The following is a 19,200-nucleotide window of genomic DNA, read 5'->3' as shown; positions in this document are numbered from 1 at the left end:
CCCCACTGAAGTCCAGAACTGGATCCATTATCAAATGTAACAATATTATGGTTCCCTACAGGTTGCAATTTATTTTCCAAATCTAAAAAAAATGCCTGATCATCTACATTAGGTATATATGTGTTAGCCAGAATTAGTTCTTTCCCTTGTATTTCACCCAGAATGATAACAACTCTTCCAGAATTATCCTTAATTTGTTTAATTAATTTAAATTGCAAGTGCTTGCTAATCGGTGTAATGACCCCTCTACTCCTGCTAGACCCCACACTATGGAACACATATCCTACCCATCCTCCACACAATATTTCAGATTCTACAATCGACATATGCGTTTCTTGCAAAAATATCACATCATGTTTGTGTTTTTAAGACTGGACATAACCTACCTTATATTGATGGGATTCCCCAGGCCATTAACATTCCAGGCAGAGAAACGAATAGATCTTAAGTTAGACGACATAACTATATATTAAAATAGCAAAACCATCTCCTGAGCATATAACAAATACATAGTGGTGATGACTAAACACAAGTAAATCCCAAATACTCACAGAACAGTACATGTGCACCTGAACCTGAACAATGCACAGTCCAACTCTCTTTAAAGTTAGTTTTTTCGGTCCGTAATCCGTTGTCACTCCACACGCTCCGTCTCCTGTGCACTGCTACCGTAAAAGAAAAATTGTCTAACCAGAGTCACACAAAAGGAAATATGTCCAAGTAGGGTCCCAACTGGCAGTCCGTCCCAAGAGAAAGCTGAGAAAAGAAGTTAAACGGAAGCAGCCATCAGCACATAAAAGACATTATTGTCAGATTTTATAACTTTTTTAACCAAATCGTAGCTTAAAATAGTGATATTTCATCAAAATCACATTATTCTACATACCTCGTATAGAAATTGGCCAAAAATAAACTGCACTAAAAAAAAAACTCAGCTCCTCAGCGCAACTAGGAAGTCATGATTGAGTTGGCTGGAGAGTCACGTGACAAAATTCTGTTATAATGGGATAATGATAGAGTAAGATTTGGATCAGATTTAAACTTAGACATCTCAACAATATAATTTATTTTGCATGTGTGTTTGGCGTAAACACCTTAAATTATGTAAACACATCAGATATGATTTCCTTGTCACAGCCTGAGCTACTTTATTAATTGCTGCAAGAAATAAATATGCAAGATTCTTTATCTGCAATACATTGAAATATTTGGTCATATTGATGGTTAAAAAGTGGGATATGTCTGGGGCGTTGGATAGCTCACCTGGTTGAGCGTGAGCCCCATGCACAAAGGCTCAGTCCTAGCCACAGGTTCAATTCCAACCTGCAGCCCTTTGCTGCATGTCATCCCCTCTTCTCTCGCCTTTCACATCTTCAGCTGTCCTGTGTAAAGAAGGCCTAAAATGCCCCGAACATAATCTTAAAAAAAAAAAAAGTGGGATATGTCAACATTAACTAGGCTGAAACCTAGTATATGCCTGTATATTAAATGTTCATCCATAGTGGTCCCAGTAATAATGTTACTTTGTTAAACAGACCAGACCTAGGTTGCACCCCATGCCATTATGAACACATAGCCACAAATATTGGTCTTGAAAAGCTGCAGCATTTATTCATAGCCAAACTGAAACCGAACTGAGCCACCCAAACCTTTGCAACACTTATCTAAGGGGAAGGCTCGTTTTCATCTATCTATATATCGGGAAATCTCTTTGTGTCCCCACACATGCGCAGAACAGCAGCTGGGGCGAGGCGTTGCTACATCGGTACAAGGCTCATTGATTGCGGTTCACCGGCTACCAGTGTCATGCCAAAAACTAGGGGTGTAACGCGTCACAAAACTCACGGTTCGGATCAGATCACGGTATTGAGTCATGGATCGGATACATTTTTGGATCAGCACAAAAAAGGGGGAATTTAAATGATTAATTAAAATTGTAATGAAATTAACTTTCAACAATAATTACTTCTTTCACCAGTAAATTGTGGTTAAACGACAAAACAGATGAGAAAAGGTATTTTACAATAACTTTGAATGCACCACGAGGTTGACAACAGCAGTGACTTTTAGTATGACGTTTTTTGTGTCCTTTAGCTTTAGCGGCAGACTGTTGTACGTCCTGGTGTTGGAATCCTCTACAGTGAAATACAGACACACTTTACACTGTTTACAGTTTAGCTGTCAGCATTTTAAACCATGTTTAATCCAGCTACTAGCTAACAGTAGGCTAACATTATCCATGTGACATGCAGCGATGCATCTGTTGCCTGTAACGTCGGTTTTGGAGTATCAGAGAGCAGTGCAGACATTTAGCTAACTGGCACCGAAATGAGGCTACGAAATCTGAGTTGCTATTCTGTCCAGTAGATAGCGCTCATTAAGGCACCGGTGCCATATAAGCACCGGATTTTAACATGCGGCGTTCACGTGACGAGAAAATTTTGTTGCCTGTATCTTTTCACGGCAACCCTTCATAGAAATTTATCAGCTTACTTTAAGTAACAGCGACAATAAAAATGTATTTCACACACACTATTATTATGGTTAAACTTTGCAATTGATCCACGGTTCACATGCATTCCGAACCGTGAGTGTTGATCCGTACGGACCACAGATCAACTATGGTCGGTTACACCACTACCAAAAACTGATCACCTGTCTAAAACTGATTGTTGTCTACCATGCACATGATGAAATAGGCAACACAAACACATGTTAGATAAATGCCCAGGCTCTTTGTTTTGTTGTCGCCGGCGAACGGTACGGCGTGTCTGCGAGCTGTGAGCGAATGTTTCAAGCCAAGTAGGCTTAAAGGAAGGCCACAGCGCCACCGGATACTTTACATAATAAAACACATTTCAAAATAAAACACGCAGGTTTATGGTGATTTTGGCTGTCTTGACTTCTCAGCTGTGTCTAGAGCAAGACAGGTGATCAGGCACACAGAGAGAGACTGACGGACGGACAGACAGAGTGACACATACTCGCAGCCAGGCCCGCGATTGGGCACGAATCTACGCTTCGCAGCACTTCACTGGCCGTGTGTTCCCGTTGGGGCTCTCCAGCATGTTGTTATGTTACCAGTGGATGTGCACATTTCTCCAGCCATTTAGGGGACACGTTGAATCTCTACACGAGCCACAGCCAAACCGTGCTACAACATGTGGGTTGAGTTTTATAAAAAACTAATTATAGAACACACACATTCATTAGCCGTATGGTAAAACCACCTGTGACTGCAGAGTACAAGTTCTGCTGCAAATGTTAAGTAAAAAGAGAGGCATTATCAGCATGCTGGATAGTTTAAGAAACAACAGTGCATCATATTTTATTTGCGATTTGTGATATTTTGTGAGTAGAATCTGAACCTGCAACGTTCTCTGTCAGGTAAATGTAGTAGTACAATGTTTTCCTCTGAATTACAAGTACACAGTTAGGCAGTGGGATACAGTTGCATATTTAGTGCTTTGGGGTCCCTCTGTAAGTTATTTACAATAGTACAATGGTTCTTGAAAAAGCTATAAGCAGCAATACAGGAGGCCAAGCAATCAGCCCATTCCAAACAGCGAGTTTTGAACTGGCACTAAATGTGCCATTACATGCTATTAAATGTCTGTATGTCTTTTTAATCCAATATTCTGGTTGTGGCAGTGTTACATGACTTTGTTATAAATGTGGATGTATATTAGTATTGATGACTATGAATATAAGGCCAGACTGTTCGCTGATGACATTTTATTAACACTTACAAATCCAAGCCATTCCATCCCACACTTTTGGCCAATTTTCTTGCTACAAATGAATTTCAGCAAAAGCCACTTAACCACCTAACTTTTTAGTCACATCTGGGTTCTGCCCCTTTCAGCTGGAAGCCAAATGGCATAATGTAGCTGGGAATTAAAATCAAATTTACCATTGAAAAAATCCATCCATCAATCTTAATCCGCTTATTCAGGGTCGGGTCGCGGGGGGAGCAGCTCCAGCAGGGGACCCCAAACTTCCCTTTCCCGAGCCACATTAACCAGGCGTTCCCAGGCCAGGTTGGCAATATAATCCCTCCACCTAGTCCTGGGTCTTCCCTGAGGCCTCCTCCCAGCTGGGCATGCCTGGAACACCTCCCTAGGGAGGTGCCCAGGGGGCATCCTTACCAGATGCCCAAACCACCTCAACTGGCTCCTTTTGACGCAAAGGAGCAGCGGCTCTACTCCGAGCTCCTCACGGATGACTGAGCTTCTCACCCTATCTCTAAGGGAGACGCCAGCCACCCTCCTGAGGAAACCCATTTCGGCTGCTTGCACCCTGGATCACGTTCTTTCGGTCATGACCCAGCCTTCATGGCCATAGGTGAGGGTAGGAACCGGTAGATCGAGAGCTTTGCCTTCTGGCTCAGCTCTCTTTTCGTCACAACAGTGCGATAAATTGAATGTAATACCGCCCCCGCTGGGCCAATTCTCCGACCAATCTCCCGCTCCATTGTCCCCTCACTCGCGAACAAGACCCCAAGGTATTTGAACTCCTTCACTTGGGGTAAGGACTTATTCCCTACCTGGAGTAGGCACTCCATCGGTTTCCTGCTGAGAACCATGGCCTCAGATTTAGAGGTGCTGATCCTCATCCCAGCCGCTTCACACTCGGCTGCGAACCAATCCAGAGAGTGCTGAAGGTCACAGGCCGATGATGGCATCAGGACCACATCATCTGCAAAGAGCAGCAATGAGATCCCCAGCCCACAGAACTGCAACCCCTCCCCACTTACGCCTCGATATCCTGTCCATAAATATTACAAACAGGATTGGTGACAAAGCGCAGCCCTGGCGGAGGCCAACCCTCACCTGAAACGAGTCCGACTTATTGCCGAGAACCCGGACGCAGCGCTCGCTTTGGTCATACAGAGATTGGATTGGATGGCCCTGAGAAGGGACCCCCTCACCCCATACTCCCGCAGCACCTCCCACAGTATCTCCCGGGGGACCTGGTCATACGCCTTTTCCGGATCTACAAAACACATGTAGACTGGATGGGCTCCCTGGCTCCCCCCAGGATCCTTGTGAGAGTGAAGATCTGGTCCGTTGTTCCACGACCAGGATGGAATCCGCATTGTTCGACTATTGGCCAAACCCTCCTTTCCAGCACCTTGGAGTAGACTTTACCAGGGAGGCTGAGAAGTGTGATACCCCTGTAATTGGCACACACCCTCTGGTCCCCCTTTTTGAACAGGGGAAACACCACCCCGGTCCGCCACTCCTTTGCCACTGTCCCAGATCTCCACGCAATGTTGAAGAGGCGTGTCATCTAAGACAGCCCCTCCACACCCAGAGCTTTCAGCATTTCTGGATGGATCTCATCAATCCCCGGGGCTTTGCCACTGTGGAGTTGTTTGACTACCTCAGTGACTTCCACCTGGGAAAATGACGACAATCCCCCCTCATCCTCCAGCTCTGCCTCTAACATAGAGGGCGTATTAGTTGAATTTAGGAGTTCCTCAAAGTGCTCCTTCCACCGCCCTATTACCTCCTCAGTTGAGGAGGTAAAGTTGAAGTGAACAGCGTCCCATCCTTACTGTACACAGCTTGGATGGTTCCCCGCTTCCCCCTCCTGAGGTGGCGAATGGTTTTTCAGAAGCACCTTGGTGCTGATCGAAAGTCCTTCTCCATGTCTTCTCCGAACTTCTCCCACACCCGCTGCTTTGCCTCTTTCACAGCAGTGGCTGCAGCCCTTCGGGCCCTTCGGTACCCTGCAACTGCCTCTGGAGTCCTTTGGGATAATATATGCCGGAAAGACTCCTTCGGACGGACGGCTTCCCTGACCACCAGTGTCCATCACGGTGTTCGTGGGTTACCGGCCTTTGAGGCACCTAAGACCCTAAGATCACAGCTCCCGCCACAGCTTTAGCAATGGAAACTTTGAACATTGTCCACTCGGGTTCAATGCCCCCAGCCTCCACAGAGATGCACGAAAAGCTCCGCCGGAGGTGTGAGTTGAAAGTCCATCGGACAGGGGCCTCCTCCAGACGTTCCCAATTTACCCGCACTACCCGTTTGGGCTTACCAGGTCTGTCCAGAGTCTTCCCCCACCCCCTGACCCAATTCACCACCAGATGGTGATCGGCTGACAGCTCCGCCCCTCTCTTCACCCACGTGTCCAAAACATACGGCCTCAGATCAGATGAAATGATTATATAATCGATCATTGATCTTCGGCCTAGGGTGCTATGGTACCAGGTACACTTAAGAGCATCCCTATGTTCGAACATGGTGTTCGTTATAGACAATCCATGACTAGTACAGAAGTCCAACAACAAACAACCACTTGGGTTCAGATCAGGGAGGCTGTTCCTCCCAATCATGCCTCTCCATGTGTCTCCATCATTGCGCATTGAAAAAATGGTTTAGCTAAATGCACATGACCTTCTAAAAATGATAAGCGAGGACATCAAAAGATTGACAGTCTTGCCTCTATCCCTATGGGGTAGATCTGATGTTATAAAAATGAATCTGCTACCAAGGCTGGCTTTTTTATGTCTTCTATACCACTTAAATTCCCTCCTAGTTGGTTTAAGGAAATAAACAAATTATTTTCTGGCCTCCTATGGAGGGTAAAACACAATTTAGACTGAAAGACTATGAATTTCAATCTTACCTACAAATAAAATCTGTTTTGAAATCACTTATGCCTAGAGGCATATATATAGGAAATAATAGAGCCTTGGATGGCAAACTAATGGGAGTTGTTGGCAGGAAAGGCACTGCCTCAGCAAAGTACAGGCCATTATGTTCCACCACAACTGACATCAATAATCAAACTAAAATTCAATGGGAGCGAGATATTTGTACATCATATGTACATTACAATGGGATGCAGCACTTAGAAACAGCACCAAAATATCAAAATGTGTAAGATACAAGATTATACAATTGAAGATTCTACATAGAGCCTATATTACACATTGTGCATTGAATTAAATTGATCACACACAACCCAAATTGTGCTGGTATAGTTGTTAGGTATAGTTGTTAGGCTAATGATGATAATCTTTTTCTTGTCATGTTCTCTTTGAATTGCCATTAAGCCTTGCCCGACTACTTAAAAATGTCTACTGCCGATACAAGAATTGTACAAAATATTATTACATTGGCTTTTTTATCTGCCAAACTCAATTACTGGAAAAAAACTGGAAAATATGCAAACCAAACTGTTTCAATCTGGAGTACTGGTGCAAGGACTTCACAGACTTGTTATCTATGGAAAGGAGGACTGCTTTAACTCTTCAAGAGTGCTATAGGCCAGATGACACTCAAGGTCTCTGAAGCTTTATTGATCATGTATTGACAAACAATGTGTCAGCTATATGTAACTTTTGTCAGGTTGTAAAACCAACTAGATAGAGGTTACCAAAAAGTTATTCAGAAAACAATGTTAATAGTAATAACAATAATGGGAAATGTACTACAGATTCTTTTCTTTTTTTTTAAGATTATTTTTGGGGCATTGTTAGACCTTTATTGACAGGACAGCTGAAGAAATGAAAGGGGAGAGAGAGGAGGAATGACATGCAGCAAAGGGCCGCAGCTCGGAGTCTAACCCCGGCCCACTGTGTCGAGGAGTAAACCTCTATATACAACCCAGTCTCACGGCAGTTCGTGATGCCATCACAAAAATAAATCTATTAGATTGTTCTGATATTTTGAAGATTTTTGTGATGGGGTCACGTTTTTTAAACTAATGTATTTCAATGGGAAGCATCTTTCGCGATCACAGCACGATTCCTTCTGCCAGTTGGGCTGCAGCAGAGAAGCTGTATACTGCCGTGAGACTGGGTTGCTATATATGGGTGCTCCCCCCCCCCCCCGAAAGGACAAAACCACAAGTGGAATCAAATTTATTTCTAAATACATAAAACTATATATGTACCAATGGCCAGGTAATGGAAATAAAAATATATTTTTACTATAATCTTCCTGTAGAAATACACCTTTGTGGCTCTGATGACTGACGTGTTGGAGATCGAGGTTAAGGATAAGTTTGCCAAGAGCCGACCAATTATCAAGCGGTTTCTTGGTCAGCTGATCATCCCTGTGCAGAGACTTCTGGAGGGGCCAACAACTGAGTGAGTCAATGCAAACATAGCAGGATTCACTTTGGGTGCACATCTATTACACATCTAAAGGTCTGCACCTTTTGTTTTAAAATAGACTCACAACTGACAATAAAGCTGTGTTGATAAATTAATGTATTTTATTAAACAGCACCTTCTGCTTATTTTTAATAGTACTACTGCGACTTAATAGTAGTAATGGTAACAGTTCTGAGAAAGAAAGAGGGACTTCAGCACTTAACCACTGTGACTTAACAGTTTATGGTGGCGGGTCAAACTCATTGCATGTGAATGGCAAACCTTTTAACTCTTTTATTCTGATAAATGTTATATGTGATGTCATTAAATTAAAGTGTGTGTGTGTGTGTGTGTGTGTGTGCGCACGCTCAGTGATCAGCCAGTCAGCTACAGCCTGTGTCGTCGTCTCCCTACAGACCATGTGAGCGGGCAGCTTCTGTTCAGGGTGGATATCACCTCCACCGGACATGGTGCGTGTGTGTGTACATTATTCTCTTGTGGGAAAATGTTAATGATATTTTTATACTTTTGTTTACAATAAAATAAAGTATTAATGTACAATACAATACGTGTCAACTCCTGTATGCTGTACATACATGTAACACACTGACCATCAGTCCCTCCAGCAGTCTGTGTTGTATTAAATACCATATATGGTATTTTCACAACTTTTGTGACATTTAGCTGGTTTGACAGTAAAAGCAACATTGTATAACAGTGGTATAATAATTTTTTATGATGTGGTGCTGCTACAGTTTCAGAGTGCAATTCACTTATACACCGCTGTCATGAATATGAGCAGGTGTACCTGGTGCTTTTGATATGATTACTTATGATCAAAAAGTTATTTTAAGGTAAATTAGTTACGCAATGTTGCTTTAAATACTGTATTATATTACGTAAAATCTGTATATTACTTAAAAGCTTTTTTTTATATATACAGTATAATTATAGTTTCACACTTTTATTCAGAATGTCAGTCTTAGTTTAAAATGTCCCTTTCCTTTCCATGGTTAACATTTGTGTTATATCATATGACCCCCAGAGGCTCTGTGCTTATCCCCAATCTTCTTTTATCGCCTGTCCTCCTCCATCCTCTCTTTCTCTCAGAAGCCTCCCCAGATGCTGTAGGAACCATCTTAGGTGGCACAATAAATTGTGACCCCGGAAGTCCCTCAGACGACGAAGACCTTCCTCACCCTTCCTCTTCCTCATGCGTTGCATACAGATCTTCTCCCACAGGCCCTGACGAGGGCTCCCTGTTAGTCAACGGTGCTTGTTATTATGGCGATGACAGCGTGTGGCGGGAGCCTGGGCAGATGGAAGAGGAGGATCTGCATTCTGTGCCTCTGGGCGGCCAAACCCACCGACAAGTGTCACTCAATGACTACCTGGATGCCATCGAGGCTCCCAGGAGCTCCGGGGACCGAGCTCCGGCAGGGCCTTCACCAAAACTCCGCTCCAGCTTTCCAACAGACACACGGCTTAATGCCATGCTGCACATAGACTCAGATGAGGATGAGGAGATGGTAGAGCAACACAGGGAGCAACAGGAGATGAGGACACAGCAGAGCCCAGACTTATCGAGAAGATCGGCTACATCTGAGTCTCTACAGGGGAACGAGCTTTCAAAAGGAGAGCCACAGGGGCAGACTGGAGCTAGGACTGGAACTGGAACTGGGACAACAACAGAGGCAGGTTCCTCTTCCAGTGCTCAGCCTGAAACTGAGCCTGCAGGGGCTGAACCTGGGACTGCAGAAGGTACAGTCCAAACACAGGCAGAAACATCAACAGCTGGGACTGCAGAGGTTGCTGGAGTGGCAGCTAAGGCTGCACACATCACTGGGGAAACTTCCAGCTTATCTCAGGCATCATTGGCTGAGTCAGCTGCAGTAGCTGGGTCAAGGAAGTCTGTGGTGGAATGTACCTGTCAGGAGCAGAGCAGAGCAAACCAGGAAGTACCCTGCAATCCCTCACTTGGTCCCCTTTCACCCATTCAGGTGAGCAGCTGTAGTTTACATTTCTGAAATGTCAGTCAAATCTCTTCTTCACTCATCTTTTTTCCTATCCTGTCCTCAGGAGGTGGAGACAAGAAAAGAAGTGGCGCCAAAGGCAGAGGAGGAAGGGGAGTCATCGAGCAGCGAGGCAAACAGACCAGTAGCAGCAGCTGCTCCTACGCGTAGCATCATAGCTGACCAAGGAGGAGGCACTTCTGAAGTTGGTAGGTAAATGTTTCTGTTTATGCGATGGGCAACAACATTTATTACAATTTTATTAAAATACAATACACAAGGGTATCTGGGTAGTTCACCCGGTAGAGCGCGCGCCCATATACAGTATAGAGGTTTGCAGCAGCCCTGGTTCGACTCCGACCTGTGGCTCTTTGCTGCATGTCCTTCCCCCTCTCTCTCCCCTTTCTTGTCTTCAGCTGTCTTATAAAAATAAAGGCCTAAAATGCCCCAAATATATATATATATATACAGTTGATTTCATTAAGTTTTCAGTCATTGATCTGATTTATAAAGTTGACTTCAGTTGACATAAAGCCGTCCTTGATACCATATTATTTACAGAATATAATATTGCTGCCAAGTCCATGCACAGGCTGCAGTATCTTATTCTGCTGCTATTATCTGCCTCATTGTTGCATTACACATGTTAAACTTCTTAGAATAAAGGGATGTTCGCTCTGGAGCAACACATTTATTTCTGTAAAACATAATACAGTTCAGGTCAGGATCGCTCTCTGTAGCATACACACTTAAACTCGTTCATCACGTACCGACGATTACATCTTCTGCCCACGCACATTACATGTTACTTTGTACTCCTATACACCATAACCCAGTACCACATATAGTAGTGCACCTTACCAAATTAATGGAAACTCATACACGATGCCATAGACACACATTCCTCTCTTATGCTCAAAGGGTTTACAGGTAAGTAATAGTAAGTAAATGTAGCAGTAGAGTACTCCTTTAGCATCTAATTACTCTTTTAAAACACAAACATGTAAGTAATGTATAAACTTAGATTACATGAAAAATAATAAGAAAAATAATAAAGATCTTAATCTTACTCCAGTCTACATACTTGTATGAACTTAACTCATCACTGTTTCTAAACCACAACGATTTTATGTAATTAAGGTGTTTTAAATCACAAATTCAATCACTGTAATTCTCATTGCTCACACATAAACTTCAGTTAAATTTAAACATACAAGTCTTGTGCAAACTCATTATCCAAAAATATCAGAAATGCTTCTTTAAACTATTTGACTCGACCATGATAACACAGGCTACTGCACTAGCATATTGGCTGCAGTTAGCGTGGGCGTGTCGACCCGCACTTATTTACACTAGCCTGGTCGACCTTTCACACGTTTTATCAGAATTTCTACCACATTTTTGGAACCTATGACTTGAGCTAACATTTAAAGATAACATGAAAATACACTGTACAATTACCGTTAGCACACTAGCAACCATTAGCTTAATATTGCTGTGTCACTATTAGCTACACAGCCTGCTTGACGCTGCTGCACTACAAACTACTCTATTTACTACTATGTTGCTAGCACCAATATATTTCACAGTTTATACACATTATAATAAACTGCCCCATGTTTCATGGGACACCCGCTTCACCTACACAGAAGGCAACTCTCGCTGTACCTAGCTAGCGGTGCTATCCTCATGGGCGCCCGCCATTCTGTTCAATTCTGTACAATTCTGTACAATTCTGTACAATTCTGTACAATTCTGTGTTGCTATATTTGTTTTATAGCAACACTTTCCTATTTCCACACATGCTAATTTTACAGCTTCACTACTCTATGCTAAGGTGACCAGATTTCTGAGACAAAATCCAGGGACATTTTCAGCTCAGAAGCGTAAATACCTCCAAAAAAGGTAATGTTTTAACTTTTGTAAAACTCAAATCGGGGACACTGCCCCAGGGGCGTCACAAGACCTAGAGCTGCACTGGGGTACAAGCCCCCCTAGGGGGGTCCATGGGCATGCTCCCTTGTAAGAAAACTTTGTCTATTTTAACGTTTAAATGCATCAATCTGGTGCACTTTCAAAAGAAATTCAGAGGTTAGACTTGATTATTCTTATCTATGGATGGAAATATTTGTGCTGTAGCCTGAACTATTTTGCACTTCAGAATTATAACCATGCACACACACACAGGTGGAATAGTTTTTTCTTCATATGTTTGCATTAATGTCACTAGGAAGCATACCAGTAGAAATATATATTCACATTTGTAAGTGGGATATATATAAGTAAGTGGGATTGACTGGAATCTGGCAATATAATAACCATTATGGTGGGATACACTGGCTAAGCAATTAACAAAAATGTATGTGCTGACATAAATAGTTTACTTGAGAATACATTATAATTTTGGCCCTTTGGCTGAGTCTCTATCTGTCAGAGGGAGAGCAGGAGTGTGGTTGTGAAGTTGGTAATTTCATGGTGCAAATTAACACTTTTGCATGCACTATATCCATGTCACATTCTCTGGTCTGATCCTAGAATCACCACTGCTGCTACTTCATACTTAGTACTCCACTACACTCAGAGGGAAATGTTGTAATGTTTAATGCACTACGTATCTGACAGCTTTTGCTTTATTGCTTCACGTTGGGCTTGTTTCTGCAACAGCTCATTGAGTATCGGATACAATTAAAACTATTGAGGAAATATTTTTGACATTGGTCCAGTATTAAACGAGATCACTGCAGTCGGCAATGGCGAAACAAGCTACAATGTAAGTTAATAGGATGTCAATTGTCCAGCTTGTTTTTACGTTCATAAAAGTGCTCGTTTTGCCACTGACAGGCTCAGATTAATATGTGTCTGACAACATTATGGAAAGGATTTCTAAGGAGGTCGACCTTTCTGTTAAAGAGTAAGATCCTTTTTTTAAACATAAAAAGTCAGCGAAATTGTGTTCGCTAAACCCACCAGACTAAGAGAGTAATTTTAGCATCGTAAAATGGCAGCACTAGCCGGGGACAGGTCACCGAAACTGGGGACTGTCCTCGGAAACCTGGGACGTCTGGTCACCCTACTCTATGCAGTTCCATCAGAGCAACTGGAGGTTGACATTAACCTATTTCTTTCTCATTTCTTTATTTTTATTTCGAACAAAAAAAACAATAAAATATAAAAACACTAAGTGTGTAGCACACACCAAAAGGAAAACAATATCTATAAAGTGTTACAAACAATATGTTTAATATGTCCGGAAAGGAGCGGGACAAAGCAGAAGCTTGTTAATTTTCCCACCCCTCATTCAACTCTCAATAGTTCCTGTATATATTATATATTCTGTATATGTATGTATCATTATATATATTATATATTCATAGCAAGATAACAAATATACATAAAATATATATAATTTTAAACACTTACCAAACATTTTTTACATTCTGCACCAACAACCCATCACCCTAATCACCCATCCCAGTACAATCAGTAAATAGCTCACTCTCACAATCATCTCTCTTCATCCTCATATACTTTTAATAAAGTGTTTTTATACAACTTTTTAAACGTTGTACAATGTTTTAGCACCTGCTCCAAACCATTCCACAAACTCACCCCACAGATAGGGATGCACATACTTTTTAGAGTTGTTCTTATTTTGAGCTTTTTAAAGTTTAGTTCTTCACTCAGATTATACCCACCCTGCCTTGGCATAAACATTTTTTGTAGATTTCCCAGAAGTCAATTATTTCTTGCTTTGAACATGATTTGTGCTTACATTTCTTAAATTTAAAGCTACATTGTGTAAGAATTACTCCCATCTAGCGTATATATATCGCAATCAACTCTCTCTCGCCAAGCAGTATTGCAGCTACGGTAGCCTTCACGCTTCAAAAAGCGAAGATGTACAAAAGGCCGTCTATCAGCCGTCGTTGTTGGAGTTCATGCGTTCTCTTAATACATCCATGAGTTCATGTTGGAGAGTGGCGTGGACACGCGCTTCACACCACGAGCGGGCACGCGCGCCACGCGACGGAAAGGAGAGAGAAAGAAAAGGAGACTGCAGCGGTCCGGAGGATAATTAACTAGTTGGGATTTGGTGTGTGCGTCCAAAGCAACTCTGATGTTCACTCTTTTTTTCTGATGACGCCGGTCTCTTGCTCTTTTCAATATCCGTTTTCTTTTTCTGTGTGAAGAAGAAGACTCCTGTTCCTGAAATTTGGATTTTGAATACTTGTGGTCCTCCATGTTTCCTTCTTCAAACTTGCCGGGGCCGGGAAGCGACGATACCCATTAGCAGCAGCTGTGAGTCGAAAACGCGAAAGGCGGAGCAGTATAGCCTGTATGTCCCTTACCGGCTAACGTATTTCAAGATGGTGCATCATTATGGAGCGTCTACCCAAGGGGGTAACCTCATAGACTGTATATAAGAATGGACCAACAGATCCCGTTGCTCTGGACGGAGACCAGTGAAGGCCATTAGAAGCACTTTTCCGGTGATGGCTGAGCGTTACTGCGCAGCCTCCAACTGACAGAGACGACGTAAATGTGCCGTGAGCAACGTGTCTGAAAGTTGTAAGTCTTCTGGTAGCTGTGCCACGAGAAATCTCAATCATTCCGAATATTGCAGAGACGGAGAGCGTAGGTGTAAGGAGATAACATAGGCACAGGCTAATTATTGCTAACTAAAATGCTAGTTAACATTAGTAATTAACAGAGGTGGGACAAAGTCATTGTTATGCAAGTCACAAGTAAGTCTCAAGTCTTTGCCCTCGAGTCCCGAGTCAAGTCGAGTCAAAGATGAGGCAAGTCCCGAGTCGAGTCACAAGTCAAAGCCAACAAGTCTCAAGTCGAGTCCAAAGTCCTACCATTTTAGTTTCGAGTCATTTCAGTTTCAGTGTATGCAATATTAAGAATATTTTCACTGCTTCAAAAGTCATAAGAAAGCCCTTTCTCTCAAGAAACTGAAGTCATATGCTTTATAGCAGTGGTTTTCAAAGTGGGGACGGGGACCCCTGGGTGCCGCGAGGGGGTGCTAGGGGGGCCATGGCAAGTTGGCATGAAAAGTATAGCAAAACAAAATAATTGAATAAATTAAATAACTAAAGTAAACCAAATTAAACCAAAAATAAGCTAAACAATATTCCCATTAGTTAAGAACTGTACTATACACTATAACTATAATAATCTATTGCATCTCTGAACATTACTACTATAATCGTTATTATTTTATTTTATTACATGGCTTGGTTGAATTCCAATGTAGAATGCGGTCTGTTATTTCTTGATAACAGACCGTTGCCATGAAAAACAGAGCGTTGCTATGGACGCAGTTCGGTTTAGCGGAAGCAATACAATCGTTTTTAAATCAATAAACTCCTTTTTAAATCAATATTTTGTGTCAAAGTATTTATTTGGTAGGTAGCCATGTAATAAGCGGGATAATGTATAGCGAGGCGGTAGTTATAGCGAATACAACCCCTGATATGAAAAGGGAAGGCTAATGGTGGATCTACTGTGACTGTGTTATGGTAACGTTACTTTAAAACGGACGTTGACATGATGTTGGCGAGGTTTTCCATCTGAGTGTGCTACACTCATGTACCTCATATAATCAGGGTTCAAAAATCCCTATTTTTGTAAGCATGAACCAGCAAGGGAGACGTGCGTTTACTGTGTCGTTGAGACAGTAAATATGCAGCAGCTAGTATGTTACGGTACATACATCCGATAAGGTGCTTAGCATTCATTCAAAACTTACCTTTCTTTGTGCAACTTCAGGTGTCAAAGTTGGACGTTGTGGCAGCTCCGTCTGTAATCTTGTAACCCGCATGTTTTGCAAATTGCAACTCTTTTTTTGTCGACTACCTCGTAATTTTTATAGCCAAACGAAACTATCTTCGGTATCATTTTGCCAACTGGCGCGTTGTTGCTTGTGCTTCATTGGCTGTCTTGCAATGTGCCTGCTTAGATGCTGTCGAATCAAAACAACGTGGGACTACAGTGATTGGATGTCGTGCAGGCAGCGCGTGTGCTCTCTGCATGCATACAGGTGGTGCATATTTTTTTCACAGATGCAGATAAACTGAGAGCGGCGCGGCCGTGTGAACATTTTCTTCCCCAGTGGGAAGTAGCAAGTCTTCTCGAGTCAAAAGGTGCAAGTCCAAGTGAAGTCACGAGTCATTGATGTTAAAGTCCAAGTCGAGTTGCAAGTCTTTGTACATTTTGTCAAGTCGAGTCTGAAGTCATCAAATTCATGACTCGAGTCTGACTCGAGTCCAAGTCACATGACTCGAGTCCACACCTCTGGTAATTAAACTTAAACTGCTAATGTAAGTCGAAACTGCCTGCGAGCTTCTCCTGTACTATACGGTAATTTCTCTACTATGCGACAGTAAGTCGCGTGGTTATGACACAATCGTTAGCCTATTTTTACAAAAACGTCTGCTATGGAGCCATAACGTGAGATACAAGGTAATGGAGCCTTTTATACATTGTCGTGTTTCTTTAGAAATAAACAATGGACAAATAGTCTTTAAACGCTTCAGATGTAAAGTTATTCGCTGTCAAAGTGACGTCAAAATGAATGGCAGTCAATGGAATGCTAACATCGGGTGATCGCTTTGTAGCATCAGCCGCCATAGGAGGTTTAAGCTCTGAAGCGAAGCCTACCCCCTTGCTTCTAATGGCCTTCACTGGTCTCCGTCCAGAGCAACGGGATCTGTTGGTCCATTCTTATATACTGTCTATGGTCTACCCCAGTTCATGCCCAGTTCATGCTCAGTATATTCTTATATACTGCCTATGGTTCATGCAAGCGCAAATGTAAAATTCCAAGCTAATAGGAATACTTGAAATTGATGGTCGGGGTCAATATTCATGAAAAAGGACAAGTTTGTGAAGGGCAATACAGATTTTGATAATGAACAACTACAAACGTTACACACTGGAGCTTTAACCAGATCAATGAACTTCAGAATATGTGACTTTAACAATAATGAATTTGTCTGTTCCAAGTATCGTGTTTTTTTCTGCTATAGCGCCACCTAGTGGCAGAAGTGTGTACATTTTTGGGTCCAAGGTCCTTGCAGGGTTCTGGGCCAGTCCTGAAAATTGAACCGCCTCACCATGCACGGTTTAGGCTGTAGCAACACTTTTAACTGAAAAATAAGAAAATTCATAATGAGAATCTTAGCGATTACAAAAGGTTTCCCAGCTCCCCTGGTACTGGGAATCGCTTTGCCTTGCATACGCGGTTCCCAGCCCCCTCAGGCTTGGACCCCTAATTAAGTCTATCAGCTCCACTAAATTCTCTCTGTATTTCTCAGTATGGCTATGTTTAGAAATTGGTGTCGTCAGGCGACTTTCACGTGCAGAAATTCAAGTGAAGATAATTACCTCTTCTGAAGAGTCATGTTTTTGTAATCCTCCGTTTCTTCCTTGACTTAGTAGCTGTGTGGAGGAGGGGTGGGGGTGGTGTGCGATCACGGACGGCTTGTGTCATGTGGATGCACCGACAGAATTGTTGTCATTACTTAGAATTTCTCATGGGGGAGACAGAAACTACACACTATAGCTTTAATGGTTGTTATTAAGAGAATCAAGGTTATTAATCATATAACCTGTCAATATGTTTATGACAACTTGACATTAACATAGACAGCATAACCTATCAAAAACAAATTTTTGACATTACATTAAACTTATATAAGTCATGAGTGGTTCGTTTTGACATTGGCTGTCATGAAAATTGTGTCATGAATATTTAGCTTGATCTCAAGTAAAGTGAAACAATTTGGACTTGTCATAAAGATGTCATTAAATGTTTCAAGGCCAAATTGTATTTTAAGGAATTAAAAAACATTTTTAATAATAATTAATAAGGGGAATAAAAGTGAATCCGACATTATAACTAGGTTTACTGGTTGGCTCACTGTAGGCGTACCGGTTATTTATGTAGGAGTAATGTTAAAGTTTAAAGGTCCAATATGTAATACTGACAGATAGCGTTTAAAATGGTTACTGCAGTCCAAATTCAAAATATTGAAAAGAGTCGTCTCCCCTGACCCCTCCTCCCCAGCGTCGAAGTTCACAGGAGTTGCCAGGTTGAGAACGCTAAAACCAACGTCACACAAGGTTAATGTTAGCTTAAAGCTTAATTGAACCGCTTTATTGCATTACTCCACAGCGCAGCGGAGTTGCTAGATGCTGCTATGTTGACGGTTATAAAAGCCCGTGCTCTCGCAGAGCTCTGTACCCTGCCGACAGTCACCTTTTATTGACAAAATGTAACAACAACGACCACTAAAAAGACCGACTGATTGACAGCCACCTTTACCCTAGACTTGTAATAAAAGACTAATAATACTGGGAAACGAACAATCGGCCCGTTCCGAACAGGCATGCACTCCAAACAGGCACTTTTAAAAAATGGATGCATCAAGATGATTCGATAATAATTTTATTATTGCATGGTAGCCCTCTGAATCGAATTGTGAGGTGCCTAGAGATGTTTTCACGTCTACATTGTACAGGAGCATACTAACTGAGACATTCACCGGCTAACTGGGCTTTTAATCTATTTTACTTTTGTCTGTAGGGTGTCTGATATAAGAGGAAAATCCCCATGCAATCCGGACCGGCATCTCTCCATGTCAAAGGCTTAAGTGATTAGGGAGTATTAATAAAAGACTCAAGCATTATTTAGATCAGATCACATTTATTACACCTGCCAAAAATTAAACCTTAGGCAGGTCACAGAGTCAAACTCGGCTATTATCTCAGCTCATAGCTGACAGTTCCTAAGCCAGCACACCAGCTGATGGCTCAGCTGATTCCCCTTTTTTTTTATTGGATTTCCAAATAGCGCGCTCCATTTAAACTGCTTTTCCCAGCCTACCTTGCTGCATCTCTGCTAGTGCTTGCAACCCACCTCCACCCCAGCTCCTCCTTTTTAAATTTATGTTGTCTGATTTAATCAATGTTGTGTCTCTGTCATTGATGCTGCTCTGTTCTGTACCCTATGGGGATCCTACACTGCTGCTCTCCCCGCTTAAGGCTTTCCATGTATGCATGTGGAAG

General features: G+C 42.2%; 1 protein-coding gene across 3 annotated transcripts in view; it reads left to right on the top strand.

The window, feature by feature from the left end:
• hecw2b (HECT, C2 and WW domain containing E3 ubiquitin protein ligase 2b) overlaps positions 1-19,200 on the top strand; it is a 132,051-nt gene that overhangs the window by 40,035 nt on the left and 72,816 nt on the right. For 2 of the 3 annotated variants that reach the window (XM_031292271.2, XM_031292265.2), the window contains exons 7-10: positions 7,965-8,107; positions 8,486-8,583; positions 9,221-10,113; positions 10,193-10,334. In XM_031292271.2, the coding sequence (XP_031148131.1) occupies positions 7,965-8,107; positions 8,486-8,583; positions 9,221-10,113; positions 10,193-10,334 (1,276 nt within the window). The remainder of the gene's footprint in view (positions 1-7,964; positions 8,108-8,485; positions 8,584-9,220; positions 10,114-10,192; positions 10,335-19,200) is intronic. The other variant, XM_035998791.1, reaches the window with a different exon arrangement.

Source organism: Sander lucioperca, chromosome 24 (assembly GCF_008315115.2).
Source record: "Sander lucioperca isolate FBNREF2018 chromosome 24, SLUC_FBN_1.2, whole genome shotgun sequence".
Taxonomy (NCBI): Eukaryota; Metazoa; Chordata; class Actinopteri; order Perciformes; family Percidae; genus Sander; species Sander lucioperca.
The sequence above is the reverse complement of the archived record's forward strand: the minus strand, read 5'-3'. Positions and strand labels throughout refer to the sequence as shown.